The sequence below is a fragment of the Nothobranchius furzeri genome, chromosome 2 (genome assembly GCF_043380555.1).
Source record: "Nothobranchius furzeri strain GRZ-AD chromosome 2, NfurGRZ-RIMD1, whole genome shotgun sequence".
NCBI classification, from domain to species: Eukaryota; Metazoa; Chordata; class Actinopteri; order Cyprinodontiformes; family Nothobranchiidae; genus Nothobranchius; species Nothobranchius furzeri.
Window position 1 is genome coordinate 20787565 of NC_091742.1, and position 19707 is coordinate 20807271.

Consider the following 19707-nt stretch of genomic DNA (forward strand, 5'->3'; position numbering starts at 1 on the left):
CGAGCGCTGCTGTGTCTGCAGCTCACCGCTCCCCCAGGGATGGGTCAAATGCGGAGAACAAATTTCGCGCACACATCAGTGTGTGTGACAACTAATGGGACTTGAACTTTTTATATTGAACTTTTCATGTCTTAAAATAAATGTTGCTGCTTTTATTTTTTTATCACATTACACAGCACGAACAGTGCAGCTTATTATAATGATGCTACAAGTAAAACTCATTTTGTGTGATATGCATTTCAGGTTCCAGAAGGTGGTAACACTTCACATATTAATCAGTAGCCTCTATAATTAGAATCACATCATTCCCAATGGGACATTGGTCTGCTGGTTAAGTTAAGTTTGCAGGTGTGTTTGTTTCCAGCTGAAAAATGAAATTACTATCATTTACAGGGCTGAGACCTATGGGCCTGTGTGCAGGATCAACATTCTGCACTGGATTATTTTATGCATAACCTGTCCAGAGGCTACAAAGGTAAAAAAAAAAATAAAAGTTCTGTTCTATTAAAGACAAATTACACACAAATGTAATCAAATGTTTCCAAAATACATACAAATAATCACATAACTGTTTCAGTCACAACACTGAACAGATTTAGTGTACATGCATTGAAGCAGTATTGGTTTAAATAAAAATAAAAAATAGCTCATTACATGTGATGTCAAACTGCGTTCACTCAGAAACTTGGAACGTTGGTATTTTATTGGTTCTGTTTTTAGGAAATCTTGATGTCCCACAAGTACCCCAAGACTGAATTCATCTACAAAAGACTGTCACACCTGTTTGGTCAAAGGTAGCTTTCAGAGTATTAGAAGCAAAAATGGATCTGATCTATAATAATAGTCAGACAACAACTGACTATGGCTGCAGCCATCATTGATCTTAATAATCGTTTAATCTGCCAAAGGCGTCGATTGATGATCGAATAATTGAAAAAGCCTTTATTATTGCTTTTAATTGAAAATGTGATCTAAGTAAAAGATTGATCACGGTTGGAGTATGGTTAGCCAGTAAACTTCTGATGGAGGGAGCTGTCTCTGTTCTGTCAAATCAGCAAATGTGAGAGATTGAAGAACTTTAGTGTTTCTGTCACAGTTTCAACTAGCTTTTGTTCAGGAAGTAAAAGGCAACTATTGTGGTGCTGAAACTTATGTGTTTTTGATTTAGCTTTTAAACGCGTCTGCGGGTTCATACGGCCCAACCAAAGGGATTTCTGTGTGGGCGTGGCCAGTGATAGCTTGTCTCTCCCTTTAAAAGTGACCCCGGCTTTCCACGGGAGCCGTCAGCAGCACGTTACTGCAGCAGCACGTCATAGCTGCTGATAGGAACCGCTGTGGTCAACAGAACCTTTTCCACCGGAGCCGTCAGCAGCGCGAGTCGGCCGCGTCTCAGGAGCAGCATGTCGCGGCCTTTACGCGCCGGTTCTATTTTCTATGCGCGACGCCTCTGAAACGGGTCAAGTTCGACATTTTTGAGGAAGGAAAGACAGGAAATCGGACGCGGAAATGGAGAGAAGCTACCGAGATTTTCAGAATAAAGAACGTACTGCTTTCCAGTTGCGTTACTTTTAGAAAAAGTTACTAACTGTGCGTCCCCGTGAGAAGTTATCACCTAGCTAGCGGTCTCCTTTGTTTTTCAGGTCCGTATTGGCGATTATAAAACGGACAGAACATAAAATACAAACCATGTTGTAGTTTTCTCCTGCTTGTTGTTGTGTTTACTGACGAAGTCACTCGTGTGACTTCGTGCTCGGTCGGTGACAGCTGCTCCCCTGCTGCTTCGCGTCTTGTGGGAAGGGCCAAGCAGCAGTTTACGCGAGCAAGACGTGCTGCTGCAGTAACGTGCTGCTGACGGCTCCCGTGGAAACCCGGGGTGACAAACGGCTCATTCTGGAGGGTCGTAAAAATGTCAAGAACAGAGCTGGTGTGATTGCTTTGTTCTTTCTCATTTTGCAGATTTTTAGGAAACGGCCTGTTAACAGCTCTGGATCATGGATTGTGGCATAAACAGCGTCGGCTCATGAATCCTGCCTTCTACAACTTGTGAATTATTCAGTTATAGTTCAATAATTATTTATATTCTGTGTTTTCCTTTATTGTTTGACAGTGCATCACTGTTCAGTTATAAAATGCCTCTAGGATTTAGCTGGTACCTTCTGCATATTTGTCGTAGGCTGAAACTTTGACTACTTTCAGGTACTTGAGTGATTTGATGGAGGCCTTCAATGAAAAAGCAGAGGATCTGATGGGTAAACTTGCAGATGAAGCTGATAACAACACTGTAGCCAATTTGCAGCACCTTGCTTAGCCAGGAGGGGCTCAGCCAAAAACTAAAATTAGAATTAAATAGACATAATCTTGATTATAACACAGTAGGGTAAGACTATCACCATTACAGATTCCTGAAAAATCACACATAATTCGTGAAATGGGGAAAACTCCGGATTGCTGCTTATTGTTTTAACATTACAGAGTGAGAAAAGAAGTGGATGATGTCATCGGGATGAAATATAACATAAGTTATGAAGATCTCGGAAAATTGACCTACCTCTCACAGGTACGCACCACAACTGACTTTGTACAGATAACATCTTTACTGAGTTCTCGCTTAAGTTTATATCTGAACATCTAATCCAATGAAACTTTGACTTTTTGTTTAGGAAGCAACAGCTAATTAAGTGTATTTGTACTTAATAAGCGGCCCAAATCCTTATAATGACACATCGTGACGTAACCCTCCCACAGGTACTAAAAGAGACGCTGAGACTTTACCCGACAGCTCCAGCTGTGTTCCGTAAGATTCCAGAGGACACGGCGATTGATGGTCTCCACGTCCCTGGAGGAGTCAGCTGTATAGTGAGTTTATTTCTTTAAAACATTTATGTCACCAAAGAAGAAAGTGATTTAATACTTTAAATAAGTGGCCACCTGTAGTTTGATAATCATGAATTTAGAATGTCAATCATGCAAGAATTATATTTAATTGTGATGTTCAGTTTAGCTCCTTCGTAGCTGGAAGACTGGAGAAATTCTCCAAGGAGCCACTGACATTCGATTCAGCCAGATTTCACCCAGATGCTCCGAAGTAGGCAACCTTTAGTTTGATTCTGCTCATCATCGCTAAGCCAGGCTAACGAAGAAAAACTGTGTGTTTGCTGTTCCCCAAGGCCTTATTAAGCTTGGTTTATGCTTGTCGCATTCACTTTCCGCGCGGTGATGCGGCTCGCGGATGGAACGCGCTTCACAACTCGCAGCGTTTATGGTTCATGCGGCTTGTCTCTGCGGTGAGCCAATATTCTCCCAAACTGTAGGGGGCAGCATGGAGCTCTACGGCAAGCATCCAACACTACACCATAGTAGAAGTAGAAATTACTGTTTACAACATGGCATTTCAGCATTTTTAACAGCGTCCTCGTCTTTTCCGACAGTGCGAGCTATTTCTCTTCAAGAATTATTAACAACATGTTGATCACGGTGATCTCTGAGAGCTGAATCATACAAAGGTCTGTATTTACGAACCTCTGCCATATTAGTTATTGCCGGTCCGCCATGTTTTTCCGTGTCTGTCCGTCCGCGTGGTTAGAAATTTTCCGAGGTGCGCGTTGGCGGAAATTCTGGGCTGTGCGGAGGCGCGGTGGAGGGGCGTGGTTGTTAAAATGACGCAAAATGACGCAACTTTTCCGCGCGAAGCCGTGCGGACCTCGCGGACGCGTCAAGCATAAACCAACCTTTACTGCTACTTCCCCTTTGGCCTGGGTCCACGAGCATGCCTGGAGAGAAGTATTCGCAGGTGGGTAGAGACCAAACATTACACGTAATAAAAAACACAGATGCAGTTCAGCGGGTGTTGTTTTTTCAGATGGAGGCTAAAGTTGTGATGGTGAAACTGGTCCAGAGGTTTGATTTCACCCTTGCCCCAGGCCAGACCTTTGACATCCAGGACTCTGCCTTATTGGGACCAAAGAATGGAGTTTTTTGCTTCGTAAAACATCGAAAATGAAAATGTAAAACTTCTCTAACAGGAAATTTGTGTCTCTCAAGGTGTCTGCTCTGTCTTCTCGATCCCCAGTGAGTCGTGGAGGATGGCTGCTTATACTGAGCCAGGATCCTCTGGAGGTTTCTTCCTGTTAAAAGGGAGTTTTCCTCTCCACTGTCGCTGCATGCTTGCTTAGTCTGAGGATTGCTGTAAAGTCACTGACACTATTCAGTGACTTGATGCAATTTGCTGGGTTCCTTATATAGGACATATTATTTCTGATTGGCTTAATGAACTGTGAATTGGAATGTTTATTATGTGAAGTGCCTTGAGACGACTCTTGTCGTGATTTGGCGCTATATAAATAAACTTGAATTGAATTGAATTGAATTGTGTGATTTTCCAGGATGGCTATGACTCTTTCTGGCTGTTGATGTAGATCTTTAATGTTTGTGTTCAGGGTTTTATTAATATGGGACATATTCTAATACCTACAAATAAAATCACCATAAAAGGCATTTTGCCTTTTCACATAGAAACTAAATGACAGTTTGGACACAACGTTGCTATGACCAATGAAACTGGTTTTGGCTGACCAAAGAACCGCCTCAGCATTCAGGTCTAGTGGGACGTTTTCCATTTTAACACCAAAATCTGAATTCCATTAAAAACACACAAGAATCACTGATTAATATGTGCAAACTGATGCTCTCTCAGTGGCCTAGTGGTGGAGTGTCCACCCTGGGACTGGGCAACTGGGGTTCAAAACCGGTCGGGTCTTTGGTATGACCTGACTGGTTTTGAACCCCCTGCCTTTCTGCTTGACACTCAGCCATGGGGGGTTAGATTGGGGGGGCTAAACCACCACATAGTTCCCAAACACGGCCACACCTGCAGCTCACCACTAGCGGAGATGTAATTTCACCAGTGTGTGACGACTAACAGGACTTTATTTGCACTCAGTTTGCTGTCTTGGTGATTTGTGTGAGTGTACACAAGGGGGCGCTGTCATCTAGACTGAATTTTCTGATCTCTGTTCTGTTTTTGACTGTAAGCCATCAGATCAGATGACTACACTTCATAAATAATGAGTGAAAACAGATCCAGAAATAGTTCAGTTTTAATGGTTAATATAGTAATTTAGACCATAAATAATATAGAAATAATCAGCTGTAACTTAATACTTCAGTTGAAGTGGGTGGGTTAGGATTTGTGTGTGTGTGTGTGTGTGTGTGTGTGTGTGTGTGTGTGTGTGTATGTGTGTGTGTGTGTGTTTGCGCGCACATGTGTGTGTGTGTGTGTGAGTGTGTGAAAGTAGTGTGATCTGATCAGGTGTTTTAAGAAGTTAATCACCTTTTGTTTGCATTTGTGAGTCATTTCCATTTATACTGTAATAAATTCTAGTTATTAAGTAAATGTGCATTTAATTATTCTCTGTTTGCTGTCATTAATCAAAAGGCTCAGTGGAATTTGTTTAACTAATTTCCACGATTGTGAACAGTATGCACTTTAATCTGAAAGCTCTCAATGCTCTGCCTCAGATTTACATTTAAATTCATCTTTTTGGCGGTTGACTTTTAGGAGTTTAGATAGATTTGCAGACGTTACATTCTTTGATGTTAGGCTTTCTCTAGGTCGAGTCTTCTTATGTTGTTTTAATTTCTTAGTATCTCGGGGTCTTGTTCACGAGTGAGGGAAAGCTGGAGCGTGAGGTCGATAGGCGGATTGGTGCTGCGTCTGCAGTGATGCGGGCGTTGTACCGGTCTGTCGTGGTGAAGAGAGAGCTGAGTCAGAAGGCGAAGCTCTCGATTTACCGGTCGATCTACGTTCCTACCCTCACCTATGGTCATGAGCTTTGGGTAGTGACAAAAAAGAACAAGATCGCGGATACAAGCGGCCAAAATGAGTTTTCTCCACAGAGTGGCTGGGCTCTCCCTTATAGATAGGGTGAGAAGCTCAGTCATCCGGGAGGGGCTCAGAGTAGACTCGCTGCTTTCCCCACGTCAAGAGGAGCCAGTTGAGGTGGCTCGGGGATCTGGTCAGGATGCCTCCTGGACGCCTCCCTGGTGAGGTTTTCCGGGCACGTCCAACCGGGAGGAGACCTAAAGGTAGACCCAGGACACGGTGGAGGGACTATGTCTCTCACCTGGCCAGGGAACACCTTGGGATTCCCCCGGAGGAGCTGGCCCAAGTGGCTGGGGAGAGGGAAGTCTGGGCCTCTAGACTTAGGCTACTGCCCCAGTGACCCGACTCCGGATAAGCGGAAGAAAATCGATGGATGGATGGATGGATGGATGGAGAATGAATGTGACGTGTTCTAATCTTTGTGTTTTTCCTGGATTTAGATTAGAAATAAGAAATATCTTTCATGGCCCAGTCCCACACAGCTGATCAGCAGTTTGAAGGTCTGATCAGGCAGATAATCCAGCTTTAGTCCAGCGCCCTCCTGCGTTCCGTGTAGTTTTGTCTCCTCTTTCAAGGCGCTGAGTTGTAGAAACATCTCACGATGATGTTAAAAGGCAGAAAATGAATGAGATCATTAACATCACAAGTCTGTTCCACTTTTATTGCATTCAACTTTGTTTTGTTACCCCACTGACACGTCTAACCTGATGGTTTCGTCTTGGACTGATAGAACGTCCGTGAGAATGTTCTGAAGGAATTATTTCACACATAAAAACCATAACAGTCATGAGTCTGGCCACCATTAGGCACACCTGTTCAGCTACAAGCTCATGGCAGCAGCCCACTCACACCGAGGAACGATTTAAAGTCTCCAGACAGCCTAACATGCATGTTTTAGTCTGCAGGGGGAAACAGGAGAAAACGCATGCATGGGAATTGAGCCTGCAACCTTTTTGCTGTGAAGCAACAGTGCTGCCTGTGCCGCTCTGAACTGATACCAGACAGCTTATTAGTTTGGACAAACTGGTTAATAAATGATCTGGAACAGCAGAGATCATTTAAATGAAACCGACGTTATTCTGAAAGCTGATCTTCTTTTTCATTCTTCTGTTTATACGGGCCAAGGTAGCCACTTCCTTGAAATGTAGGACTAATGATGGAGTAATTTATTCGTTTATTTGTTTTTGTGTGACTTTGGATCATTAATACACTTCTAGTTTCAGTGTTGTTCTATCAAATTAAACTTTTTGTTTTTTAGCCTTGTTTAGGTGCTTGATCATGCAGAGCTGTGGAGATGCAACAACCTGAAGATAGTCTTTGCTTTTAGAAGTGAACTCGTTTTATTTCTCTTTCCTAAATGACCCATTGACCCGTAGCAAACCTGATAAATCGACCACTATGGAAGATGACTAATCTCCTCTGGCTGTGAAAGTACCTTGTTCTCTTCGTCTTGTTGCTTAACCTAAAACGTTACTGAGAAACCAGCTGAACAAAAGAACAGACACCTGATGTGACGAACCATCTAACCGTCCATTTCCTCAGTGGACACAAAGGAAATGCCTGACTCCAACCTGACCAAAAAAGGCGGGAAAGACCTTCGTTCTCCAGCAGCCTTAAACCAAAACTCCTAGGAGTATCATGGAGTTGAGTAATGATAATTATTATTTTTTCTCACACAACATCTCAAGATGATGGGTTAGCACTCTGGGAACTGAGAATGACTCCCGGCAACCACCACTAAAGGATAGGCTCAATATGTGTAAATGTAGCTGAGTTACAGCCACGGTTATCCATGGTAGCCATCTTGAATCAGCTTCATTTAGATGCTCCTCCAATGATTTCTTTCTATGAATTGAATTGGAAACCATGAATGACTTCACAAGACATTTGACAATAAAACAGTTAATTTCACTCAGAAAAACTGAGGAAGATCATAACTCTCTGGAGGTACAGCAGACTGTGTAAATCTGATCCTAAGACCTGCTGGTTTGTGTTGGTTTAAGGACCCGAGGGCTTATGTTGGAGCTTCAACTTTTCAACCACACATTGAGAAGAGTGACCATGCAGAGCCCAGAAGGGGTAAAGTGTGTCCATCTTTTGAATTCAGACCAATCCGAAGCCAAAAAGAAGCTTTTCTGGTCAAATTTACTGGCGCCTTGTCCAGGGTGGTCCCAGCCTGTTTGCCCCAAGACTGCTGGAGACAGGCACCAGTCCCCTGCAACCATGGATGGTAAATCAATGTGTTGTCTGATCAGATGAACCCTGATGATCAGACATCAAAAGAAGTTACTTTTTGAACCAGCTAGTAGTTTCTGTCACAGCCATTTTTGAAACTTCTCCAAACTTTGTCCATCTTTCACAAGAATCCCCTCACATTGTTAGATCCAATGAAAGGAACTGCCAGGTTTTCTGTTCTACCACAAGGGGGCGATAAAGTCTTTCCACTCAACACCAGTGATACAGCAAGCTCATCCATTCACCATTCAAGGGCTAATCACGGTGAGAGCCAAAACTGGTGCACATCAGAGTTTTGGGGGCATCTAAATGTCCAACGATTTTTAAAAACAAACATGTTCTGGACTTTAATTCTTTAAAAAGTTGATCTAAATAGGTTAGAACACTTAGGCGCTGATTAACGAGTAGCAAAACGATCACTTAGCATTTTTAAAAACAATATCCATGTTTTCTGTTTTGTCTTTTGTTGTTTGATGATTTTTCCGGTGTCGCTGCACTTTAAAGATAATTCTTCATTTGACCTCTTTGAGCTCCTTGTTGAGTGCTGCTTTTAAGTCATCCGCCATCTATGATTACCTGTAATTAAAGACGTAAAAACAAACATCACTCATTATTGGATAGTAATTGTTTTAGGCTTATTTAATGATGATGATAGGAATAAGAAAGCATAAGATTTAAGAAAATAAACACCTTTATTTGAACGCACACACACACACACACACACACACACACACACACACACACACACACACACACACACACACACACACACACACACACACACACACACGACACGCACCATCCAGGTGAGTTTAATTTAAATAAAGTGAGGTGAAGATTCCTTGAATCATTGATCGGGAATTGGTGAAAAATGTTCAAGTTTGGTTTTTATCTCGTATATTTATGATGTATTAGAAAAATGTGCAAGGAAATCTTGTTTTAGATCTAGAAAAAAACATTTTATTTGTCCAGTTTTATACATTTTCTGCTCTCCAAAAAGGAAACAAGCTCTTTAAACTATTACTACAAAAGTTGTGTTGTGAGAAAAATTAGACTGACATTAAATTTGTGATTCACACTTGATTTTATTCATGTAATTTGTAACCTTCTACGTGACATTCAGAACAGAATTTTAAAACGTAGAGATTTGGTTAGTAAAATCTCACAAAGCTGGCTTTTATTGCCTTTATTATGTTTGGCAGACATGTTTCATTAGGAGGAGATTTGTGCCAGGCAAGACGCACAGATACCCCGCCATAGGGAACAGCCTTATAATGTGGCCTAGTTAAAGGTTTTCTGTTGTTTGCATCCCAAGTTGGTCAAAATTTCCCAAGATATGGCTTGTAAGAGTGCGTATGTTGTTGCTAAGGAACTGTTCCTCCTGTTTCTCCAGTAGGTGGTCTTTTTTATGAATATCATTACATTTCCCCATTCAGGGGAGGGAAGACATCTTTATCCCTTGCACAACATGCATATCAGTATTTCATTTCTTAGGGTGTAGAAAGAAATCTAGGTTTACTGACGGTGCAGATACAGAAAAATTCAGTCTTTTTGTCACATAAATGTTTCAGATCAGCAAACAAATTTCATCATCAGACAAAGATATCCTGTGTAAATACAAGATATAGTTTGAAATGATGCTCTTTTTTACATAATTATTTTGATTTCAGCCACATTGGAGGATTTTCCAGCATGAATGACCTGTTTAACGTCAAAGGTCAGACGTTCTCCTTCAGGATTTTCTGCTAGACAACAGAATTCATTTTTCCATCAACTAGAGCAAATGGTCCTGAAGCAGCAACACAGCCCCAGACCATCACACTACCTCTACTAACTGTGGGTAAGATGTTGTAGTGTTAGTTTTACTCCAGGTGGCTTCAAGTTGATCGTTTCTGTGTGTTTTCTTAAAGAAGACAGCCAGAGGCAAACTTTCTTCGACATGTGAAAAAGTATTAGGTAACACTTAATTACACTAAGGGTCTATTTACTAACTTTACTAAATGCATAATACACTATTAAAAGAAAGTATTAACAACTGCTTAATATTAATGTTAATATTATGTAATGCATTACTGAGCAGACCCCCCCCCCCCCCCCCCCAAGCCCTTTGTCCTAACTTTAAGATCACTTCATAGTTAACAATATCAGGGCTGTTAATGAAGGGATCCTTTGTTTATTAATGCACAATAATCCACTAAGTAATATTAAAAAAGGTGTCCTTTGTTTATTAATGCACAATAATCCACTAAGTAACGTTAATAAAGGGACCCTTTGCATATTAATGCGTGATAATGCACTAAGTAATGTAATAAAGGGACCCTTTGTTTATTAATGCGTAATAATGCACTAAGTAATGTAATAAAGGGACCCTTTGTTTATTAATGCTTAATATTGCACTAAGTAATGTAATAAAGGGACCCTTTGTTTATTAATGCGTAATAATGCACCAAGTTACAATAATAAATGGACCCTTATTGTAAAGTGTCCCCACATAATAAAACCTCAGCTAAAAAAGTATTTTTGGATTTTCAGGGTTGGGATTAAGAAAATCTAGTGTTTTTAAATAGCACTCTCAAAACAGAGGAAACGTTTCCTGTCTGAGCCCGAACCAGCTGACGACGTCATGCCGGTAACTCTCCACAAATATTAGTGTAAACAGTAGCACAGCTACAGTGTTTCTGCGTCAGGATTACAGTAGACAACAAAATGTCATTAGTCAGATGTAGCTTCTGACACCTCTGCTAGTAGGTCAGATATTTTTTTTTAGTCTGGGATACGACAACAAGAATGGATTTTGGATTGCCGGAGAAGTTCAACCGAACTCCGACCACCCGCTAGCTGGATGGCCGGAGATGCAGACATGTTTGAGACTGACCCACAAGTCGACACAGATGAGAATTCTGTTTACCTTTAGAAGTAAAAAAACGATACAGTTCGTTAACTTTTATAGAATTTTTCATTTCTGTGCTCGCAGCGCTTCCACTAGATGATAAATAGAATAGAACAGAATTTATTGATCCCACAATAGGGAAATGCACTTGTTACAGCAGCACCAACACTTAAGAGAATAATTAGAAAAAAAAATAAACACAGATACATTTATATACACACTGGCAGTAAGCTATTTTTGTAATCCTCTACCACAAAAACCGCGGATAAAAATGAAACTTGGGTTCCTGAACTATGCAGCTGTAAGAGACACATTATAGTGTAAACCCGGTATTGCATACAGGTGCTGGCCAGTAAATTAGAATATCATCAAAAGGTTGAAAATATTTCAGTAATTCCATTCAAAACGTGAAACTTGTACATTATATTCATGCAATGCACACAGACCAATGTATTTCCAATGTTCATTACATTTAAATTTCATATTCATAAGTGACAACTAATGAAAACTCCAAATTTGGTATCTCAAAAAATTAGAATATTCTGAAAAGGCTGAATATAGAAGAAAAATGTGGGGGAGATCCACAAAGAGTGGACTGCAGCTGGAGTCAGCGCTTCAAGAACCACCACGAGGAGACTCATGAAAGACATGGGATTCAGGTGTCGCATTCCGTGTGTCAAGCCACTCTTGAACAAGAAACAGCGCAAGAAGCGTCTCGCCTGGGCCAAGGACAAAAAGGACTGGACTGATGCTGAGTGGTCCAAAGTTATGTTTTCTGATGAAAGCAAGTTCTGCTTTTCCTTTGGAAATCAAGGACCCAGAGTCTGGAGGAAGAGCGGAGAAGCACAGAATCCACGTTGCATGAGGTCCAGTGTAAAGTTTCCACCGTCAGTGATGGTGTGGGGTGCCATGTCATCTGCCGGTGTTGGCCCACTCTGTTTCCTGAGGTCCAGGGTCAATGCAGCCGTCTACCAGGAAGTTTTAGAGCACTTCATGCTTCCTGCTGCTGACCAACTTTATGGGGATGCAGACTTCACCTTTCAACAGGACTTGGCACCTGCACACAGTGCCAAAACCACCAGCACCTGGTTCAAGGACCATGGTATCCCTGTCCTTGATTGGCCAGCAAACTCGCCTGACCTTAACCCCATAGAAAATCTATGGGGTATTGTGAAGCGGAGGATGCAATACGCTAGACCCAACAATGCAGAGGAGCTGAAGACGACTATCAGAGCAACCTGGGCTCTCATAACACCTGAGCAGTGCCACAGACTGATCGAGTCCATGCCACGCCGCATTACTGCAGTTATTGAGGCAAAAGGAGCCCCGACTAAGTATTGAGTGCTATACATGCACATTCTTTTCATGTTCATTCTTTTCAGTTGGCCAACATTAGAGAAACAAACATTTTTTCATTGGCCTTTAGAATATTCTAATTTTCTGAGATACCAGATTTGATGTTTTCATTGGTTGTCACCTATAAATATCAAAATTAAACGTAATAAACATCGGAAATACATTGGTCTGTGTGCATTGCATGAATATAATGTACAAGTTTCACGTTTTGAATGGAATTACTGAAATATTTTCAACCTTTTGATGATATTCTAATTTACTGGCCAGCACCTGTATGTATCGAACACATACTGAGTATTGCATTATATGAATTTCTACAATTTTAATGCAAAGTCTGGCCATTACCTTTAAAGCTGTTATTGCAAATTTGGAAAACAAATGAGCTTTAAACATTTTCTCATGCCTCTTAACAATGTTCTAACATACTATAGCTATAAATGTATTGTGGAAAAAAAAATAGTAAAGTGTTTCTCACTCATTTGTCTGAAAACCTCCACCATTAACACGTTTCGGACCAAAAGCAACCACTGGACCACACGGTTGCCGGTCTCGCCAAACTGCCACACTTCCTTGGGTCAGCCACACATTACGCCCTTGCATATTTAGCAACAGAATACCACCGGAGTGAGAGGTTCTTAGCTCAATGATATCAGAGAAGGAGGAACAGCCGGCTGCTAGCACTTGAAATTTAGGACAAACTACCAGAGTCTCAAAAAGAAAAACATTATTTGACATGAATAACAAAACACGCTTGGACCTAGAAAATGGCGACTGGTATTTACGCTTTCTTGTATCTTCCCTTGGCAATTCAGGTTTCCGGTTCCGGTGGACACAGCTACAAGGAAGACGCTCGAGGGGAGGCATGATTGTTCCGCGATTGCGTTTGCACTCAAAACCTAGCTTGTTTGCAGATTTGCTATGACATCTTTAAAGGTGCAAAACGTAAGAATGAGGTAAGAATGACACCTTGTGGTCAAATGTGGTGACTTCAATAACCTTCTCACTACCGTTCTAAGAGTTTCATGGCTGTTGCCAGTTACAAATCAGCACTAGAAGATTCTACATGACAAGCAATAAATAGATAAATACACTGTAAATAAATCTGTTTCAGTGTAACCTCCATTCCAACATGACTGAGAAATTTTACGGTTTTGTGGTTATTTCACAGCAGAATTCTTACACATATTGCTCCTCTTGTAGCAATCAGATCTGCTTGTGAAAAGTGGAACTGATCGGCTTTCAAATACTCAATGTATTCATAATTTAACAATAACTTTTAAGCTAGGTACACTTTTGTTTAACTCTTCATAAAATCATTGTCTATGTTCTATCGGCCTAGCTGCTGTGCGGGCCTTGATTGTGTGGGGTGATTGCACCACGAGCCAGGCCATAACAATCATCCTTTAAAAACTACTAGGTTATTTTGATACTGAAATTTGTTTGTTGTGACAAAAAAATAAAAAAAATAGCAAAATAAATTTGTAAGAAGACACGTACTTTATTCTGAGAATTGTATGTACTTATACCTACACCAACCAGGCCTGCTATCCTACAGCACAGACCTGCTTTATACGTCACCAATTAATCATAGAAAACATTAGGACTTCATCCAGAGGTGTATCCACAGGAGGTCCAGTTTGGGGGTAAGGGGACACCCCTACAGTTGTGGCCTCTCTCACTCTTAGCCTGTGCACTCTGTATGGGGAAGGCGCTCAGGGCATGCCCCCCCTGTTTTCCTGCTGGTACTCCATCTGCTATTGAGGTGGTTATATCCCCCGATTGATGGCAGCACAGTGAGTTTATGACATGTCGCGATGAGTGACAGAGGGTCTCGTCCCAACTGGGTCTCCGATGACGACAACCCTCACATTGGTAGTCGGCACTTTGCCAAGGCTAATGGGAGGAGTGATCCTCTTGCAGCGGAGTGGGACTTGTAGTTTACAGCTGGCTGATAATTTAGGACAAGGAGCTAATCTCTCTGGCTTCTGTCCTGAGACTCTGTGGAGGCACACAATCAAGCCTTTCAGTTCGCTGCTAATTCTGAAAACAATGATCTGTGGTGAAAGTGGGCATCTTCAGAAGCTAGCCATCAGCGCTAACTCCCGATGTGGGCGTTAATAGTTGCTCAGTTGCCAGGGGAGCCTATTGCTCCCCTTTTCTGGGATTCTTTATGACGCTTCTAAACTGGTTTCTGAAGTTTCCCAGTTGACCCAGCAGGACTCCTTTCACACACCTGTCAACACGCTGTTTCCTTCCACTTAGGTGGGCCTGAGTTAAAAAGAAATTGCTTCCTTCATCTCCCACTCCTCTCCTGCTTGCTGAAAACAGGATGATAAAAGCCAGAGTTTCAAATCTGAGCAACTGCAACGATGCTACTGTACCTTCAAAGGGGAAGATGCCACGTTGTGAGATGACAGGGTGGTGATATGAAAGTGTTGTCTCTTTCCTGGGTGAGATCAGAGGAGGCCTGCTTTATGTTTACGACAGCGCTGCTCTGACCAGTGTGGTGGAAGAAAAGTGTCATTCACTGTCATTTCTATGCTCTTTTTTATTTGTCTCTAATTAAATCTTATACAGTTGGTGAAGATGTACAGCTGACATACTGTAAGGGTCTCCTCTCATAAGCAATAGTGGAAAGCCTTTAGATTCAAGCGCTGTTTTTATGCTTTGAACAAATTTCACACCATATGGTGGTTTAGTGCATATTTAGGCAGTAAATCCACAACGTGTATTGTTTACTATAATAAAGCAATCATTTATAAATTAACTACAATACTACGGTCAAAAGTCCCTTAAAGAGCAAGTCACCCCCTACCAGGGACGAAATTTTGATTTCAGAAGTGGGGGGGACACAGCAGGCTTGTGCGGATTTGGGGTGGGGGGTGTTATGTAAAGACCCCTTGACACGTCATGTGCCCATCTCAATAATTTTTCCATCCTCAATATATATATATATATATATATATATATATATCAAAGTTAAAAAATTTACAACTCTATTATTATTTTTATTTATTATCCTTATTGAAGTGCAGTTTTGGCTGTTGACAATGGATAGGCCATTGTATTTATTGTTTTGGGTATTTTTTTATTGTTTTTGGTGCAACATTTTCTAACAGGGAGTGAGATTCCTTTTTTATTTAATTTTTGTTTGTTATTTTTAATTCATTTAGAAGTTCTGGTTCTGGACATTTCAATGTTAAATGAAGGTTTCTTTGTTGCATTTTAAAGGGTGTACTTGCATTATTATGATATATTAACATTATATTAGTGGTTATTTTGGTCTAGATAATGTTGACAATATCGTTTATCATCAACAATTTGTTGGACAAAATATCGTCCAGCAAAATGTGTTACTTTCCCAGGCCTAGTCAAAAGTATAAAAATTATTTATACAAAAACGGTCCTCCTGAGATCTGGCCGTTTGTTCATTTGCTGTGTTAGAGGACATGCTGAACTAATGTTTTACACATGATCATCACCCTAACATTTGAGTGTATAAAAACATATTAAATATGTTTTTCCCCTTAAAAGTGTTTAAACAGTTGTTGCATTTCAACACACAAAAAATAAATGGAAAAAATAAGATAAATCTAATGAAAAGTGTACAGCTTTGACATTAAGCTTAAAAAATCTGTTGACGATGATGATACTGTTCATTTTTCAGAGCTTTTTAATGTGAAAATATGCATTGCAATAGATAAGTTTACAATAAAGTTAAATGATAAAAGTTTGAAGTTACACTTCTACTACTACTACTACTACTAGTAATAATAATTATGATGATAATAGTAATAATAAAAAAATAATAATTATAATAATACGAATAAATTGTGTCTGAGGAGTCAGTTATGTGGAGGAGATGAGTTTGTAAAAGTTAGTTTTGAGTATGTTTGTGAAGGAGGAGGTGAGTCTGAGCTTAATGCAGGGGTGTCACATGTCCAACTTACGTTTTGACTTTGAAAGAAGTCTCTTATATCCACTTTTCGTTTTCTTGACATGCTGCCTCCTGGCTGTGCCTAACTACCAAAGACTCACAAATGAACACTTATTCAAATGTTATGTAGTGGAAGCTGAGCTGAGCTCTGATATTACACAGCGTCTAGTTGACGATGTGACTCAGTACCGGTGTTCCCTAGCGGCTCCAAACTAGCAAAACAACGTGAGCACGTTCTGACTGTTTACAACTTGAGTGACAGCAGCAACAGCCAATAATACGTTAGCAAGTATCAGCAGAGCCAATAGATTAGCTTTTGGGCGGGTCTAATAGTAAAGCGGTTTCCGTTTCGGTCCTAGTGCTCAACCAAATCCATTTAATGGAGCGTAACATTGTTTTTGGACGGAAAAAATTGCAGGGGACCAAAACTGCCTTTTGAAAAAGTGGGGGGGACATGTCCCACCCGTCCCCCCCCAAAATTACGTCCCAGCCCCCTACCAGATTCTTACTCAACTCCCACTTCCTGTTTGAAAAATGCAACAAATGCTGTTGCCTAGCCGACCGAGAGGGCGGAGCCGCTCACAAATACACACACTCACGACATTGTGACATCATAATGTAACATCTAACATCATAGTGTACCTCTTAGCCAATAGCTATGGCAGATTTAAATTCAACTGCAGTGCAGAGCTTTTACCTGACAGTTTTAGGCAGAAAATTAAAATTATAACTAAAATGCACTAAAGTGCAAAACTATTGACCACATGTGTCTGCAGCATGTTTAGACACGCATTTATATAGTTTATCAGGAAAAAAAAGTTGATTTGGGGGTGACTTACTCTTTAAATCAGCCTCCATTATGCCCCCATTACTGCCCCTGCAGTTATGGGGACATGGTCATGAAACAAACACAGATCTGATTTTCATTTGACAGAAAAGAGCCGGAAGAATTATAAATCGAACGTCACACAGAAAACTCTTCAAATTAAAAATCTGGTTGATTTGAAAACCGTGAATGAATGTAAAGTCAAAAAGCAGAAGCAAAAGAGAGAAAATAAACACAAAGTATGATCTGTTCACAAAGAACGACCAACAGAACTTCACAAAAGGTCACATCTGTGGAACAAATGCACTGAAGAAGTGACAACATGTTACACGGATGGCGGCACAGTTGGTTGCACTGCAAGAAGGTTGCAGGTTCAAATCCCAGCTGTGACCTGTCTTCGTTGCGTTAGCACGTTCTCCCCATGCATGTGTGGGTTTTCTCCAGATAGTTCTTCTCCCGAAGACGTAAGAAAACAAACATTTCAGGATAAGTAACTGCATGGGTATTTCCACAATTTTAAGTTTCTTTGGATAAAAGCTTCTGCTAAATAAATAAACAATAACAGAAGTTTAAACAGCTGGAAAAGCTAAAGCTGGCTTCAGAATGTTTCTCTGAATGTTTGTGTTCCTTTTTTATTTGTTTTTATGCGTTCTCTATACTTCTATATAACATTATAAACATTAGGAAAAAGGGATATGACTAGAAAAGTTCTCTACCTCGCCCTTTTAAACATGCATGATCTAAAGCGTGAACAGAGACGAGGGAGTCTACTGTTAGATCGTGCATGGGACTGTCATCAACGGGGAGGGAGCAGCGCGCAGTAGAGGACAGTGTCGCCCTCTGCTGCCCACAGATAAATGGAAAAGGAAGTGACGCTGCAGGTTTCTCCGCTCGCCCAGAACACTGTGTGCTCAGTTTTAGACAGAATAAACACAAATGAATGTAATCAGATGAAAACAAACACAGACATTGAATTTCACAGGGAACTATTTTCATTCAATTCAAATATCAAGTATTTGGAATCAAAAGGCTCAATTTTGTTCAAATCTAGTCAAATGTCATCAAAAAGATGACTGAAATCCAAGCCTGATCATTTGTCTATGAGAACGTGATAATGAGCAAACTCGTAAATCAGAGCCATAATTTCAACGTCTGACAATAAAATGACTTTTCCTGACCCTGAAGTTAGCATTGAGTTTAAAATGGTTCAAAAAGGTTTACTTAATGCTATTCTTTAACAAGAAAATATTTTAGAGACTTGAGATATTGTTTTTTTCCCAACCAAGTTATAAAGAGATATTGCTTTCTTGTCTCGGATTTATGAAATGTAAAATAAAAAATGACAAATACACATTTTCATTAAGGAAAATTGGCAGAAATATCTAAGAGACTACTTAATACACAAGAAAACAACAAATTTGTTTAAATAGATTTAATTTGAAGGAAAAATAATTATTTTCCACCAGCTAACATACCTGTAGTGCAGCCAGAAGCAAGTGTCTGATCTCATTTAGATCCTCTAAATTACCCACAGTTCATCAGCTTAGCAAATAAAATAACTAACAGCAGGAATGTTAGATCAGCAAAATGCAGAAAATTGCATTCTTTGATAAATGAACGTGTTAATTAACTGCAGGTGTGATTCGATGCAAAGCGCCGTTCAGATGTATGGTTTTAATTTATTTGCTGTTTTAAACAAACATGTTTCACAAACCCAACGCAACAGTTTTCCTCTGTGTTCCTGGAGGACTTTCTGAGTCTAAATGATGTTAGCAGGCTTGGCTTATATCAACACATGCACATAAAAACGAAGTCCAAAAAGAGTTTGACAGTGTAAAAATTAAAGAAGATAAATCCAAGTGCTTGTTCATTTTGAAATATGATCAGTCTCTCTGAGTTTCACAAACAGGCCAAGCACAAAAAATCTTTTCTACACCTATTCACTATTAGCCACTGAAGGAAAACAGACGGGGAAACACTCGTATTAGAAAATCCCGTCAGATCTATGTAAAATTAGCATTCATGGGTTCACCCATCTTGGCTCATGATAGGGAACGCTTTGATGATTTAACATCCAGGAGAGAGCAGAGCACATCTCAGCTAGTTGAAGCTAACCGATAGCAACTCAACAACATGGCAGAACTCCTTCAGGCTTGTTTGTGGAGACACAGCATCAATGTTGCAAAGCAAACAGAGTCAGGCCCTGTCCACACGTAGCCGGGGATCTGCCAAAACGTAGATATTTTTCTACGTTTTGGCCTGTCATCCACACGAAAACGGAGTTTTTTCACACGAAAACGGATCTTTTTAAAAACTCCGGCCAAAGTGAAGATCTGTGTTTTCTCCGTTTTGGGTGTCTGCGTGTGGACGGACAAAACCGGAGTTTTAAGGTCCGCAACGTCACTTTCCGCGACAAAAAAATGCTGACATCACGTGTGCGACCTGTGTTTACACTAGCCGGCATCGTGGAAGCCTTCAGAGCTGCGCTCGCTTTATCAATTGTCCAAGCGCTTTTTGCTTGTTTGTTTTTGCAAGCGGAATTACTGCTCCTTGCGGAAGACCACAGACGAAGGACGAGGTTA

The 19707-nt window shown here is 40.6% G+C and overlaps 1 protein-coding gene across 1 annotated transcript; it reads left to right on the forward strand.

The window, feature by feature from the left end:
• The first annotated feature begins 232 nt into the window (after positions 1–232).
• LOC107378067 (cholesterol 24-hydroxylase-like) lies at positions 233–3089 on the forward strand. The gene is made up of 8 exons (XM_070541894.1): positions 233–256; positions 365–475; positions 721–794; positions 1957–2043; positions 2197–2304; positions 2473–2557; positions 2746–2856; positions 2997–3089. The coding sequence occupies exons 1-8, from the start codon at positions 233–235 to the stop codon at positions 3087–3089; spliced, it is 693 nt and encodes a 230-aa protein (XP_070397995.1).
• Positions 3090–19707: the final 16618 nt, after the last annotated feature.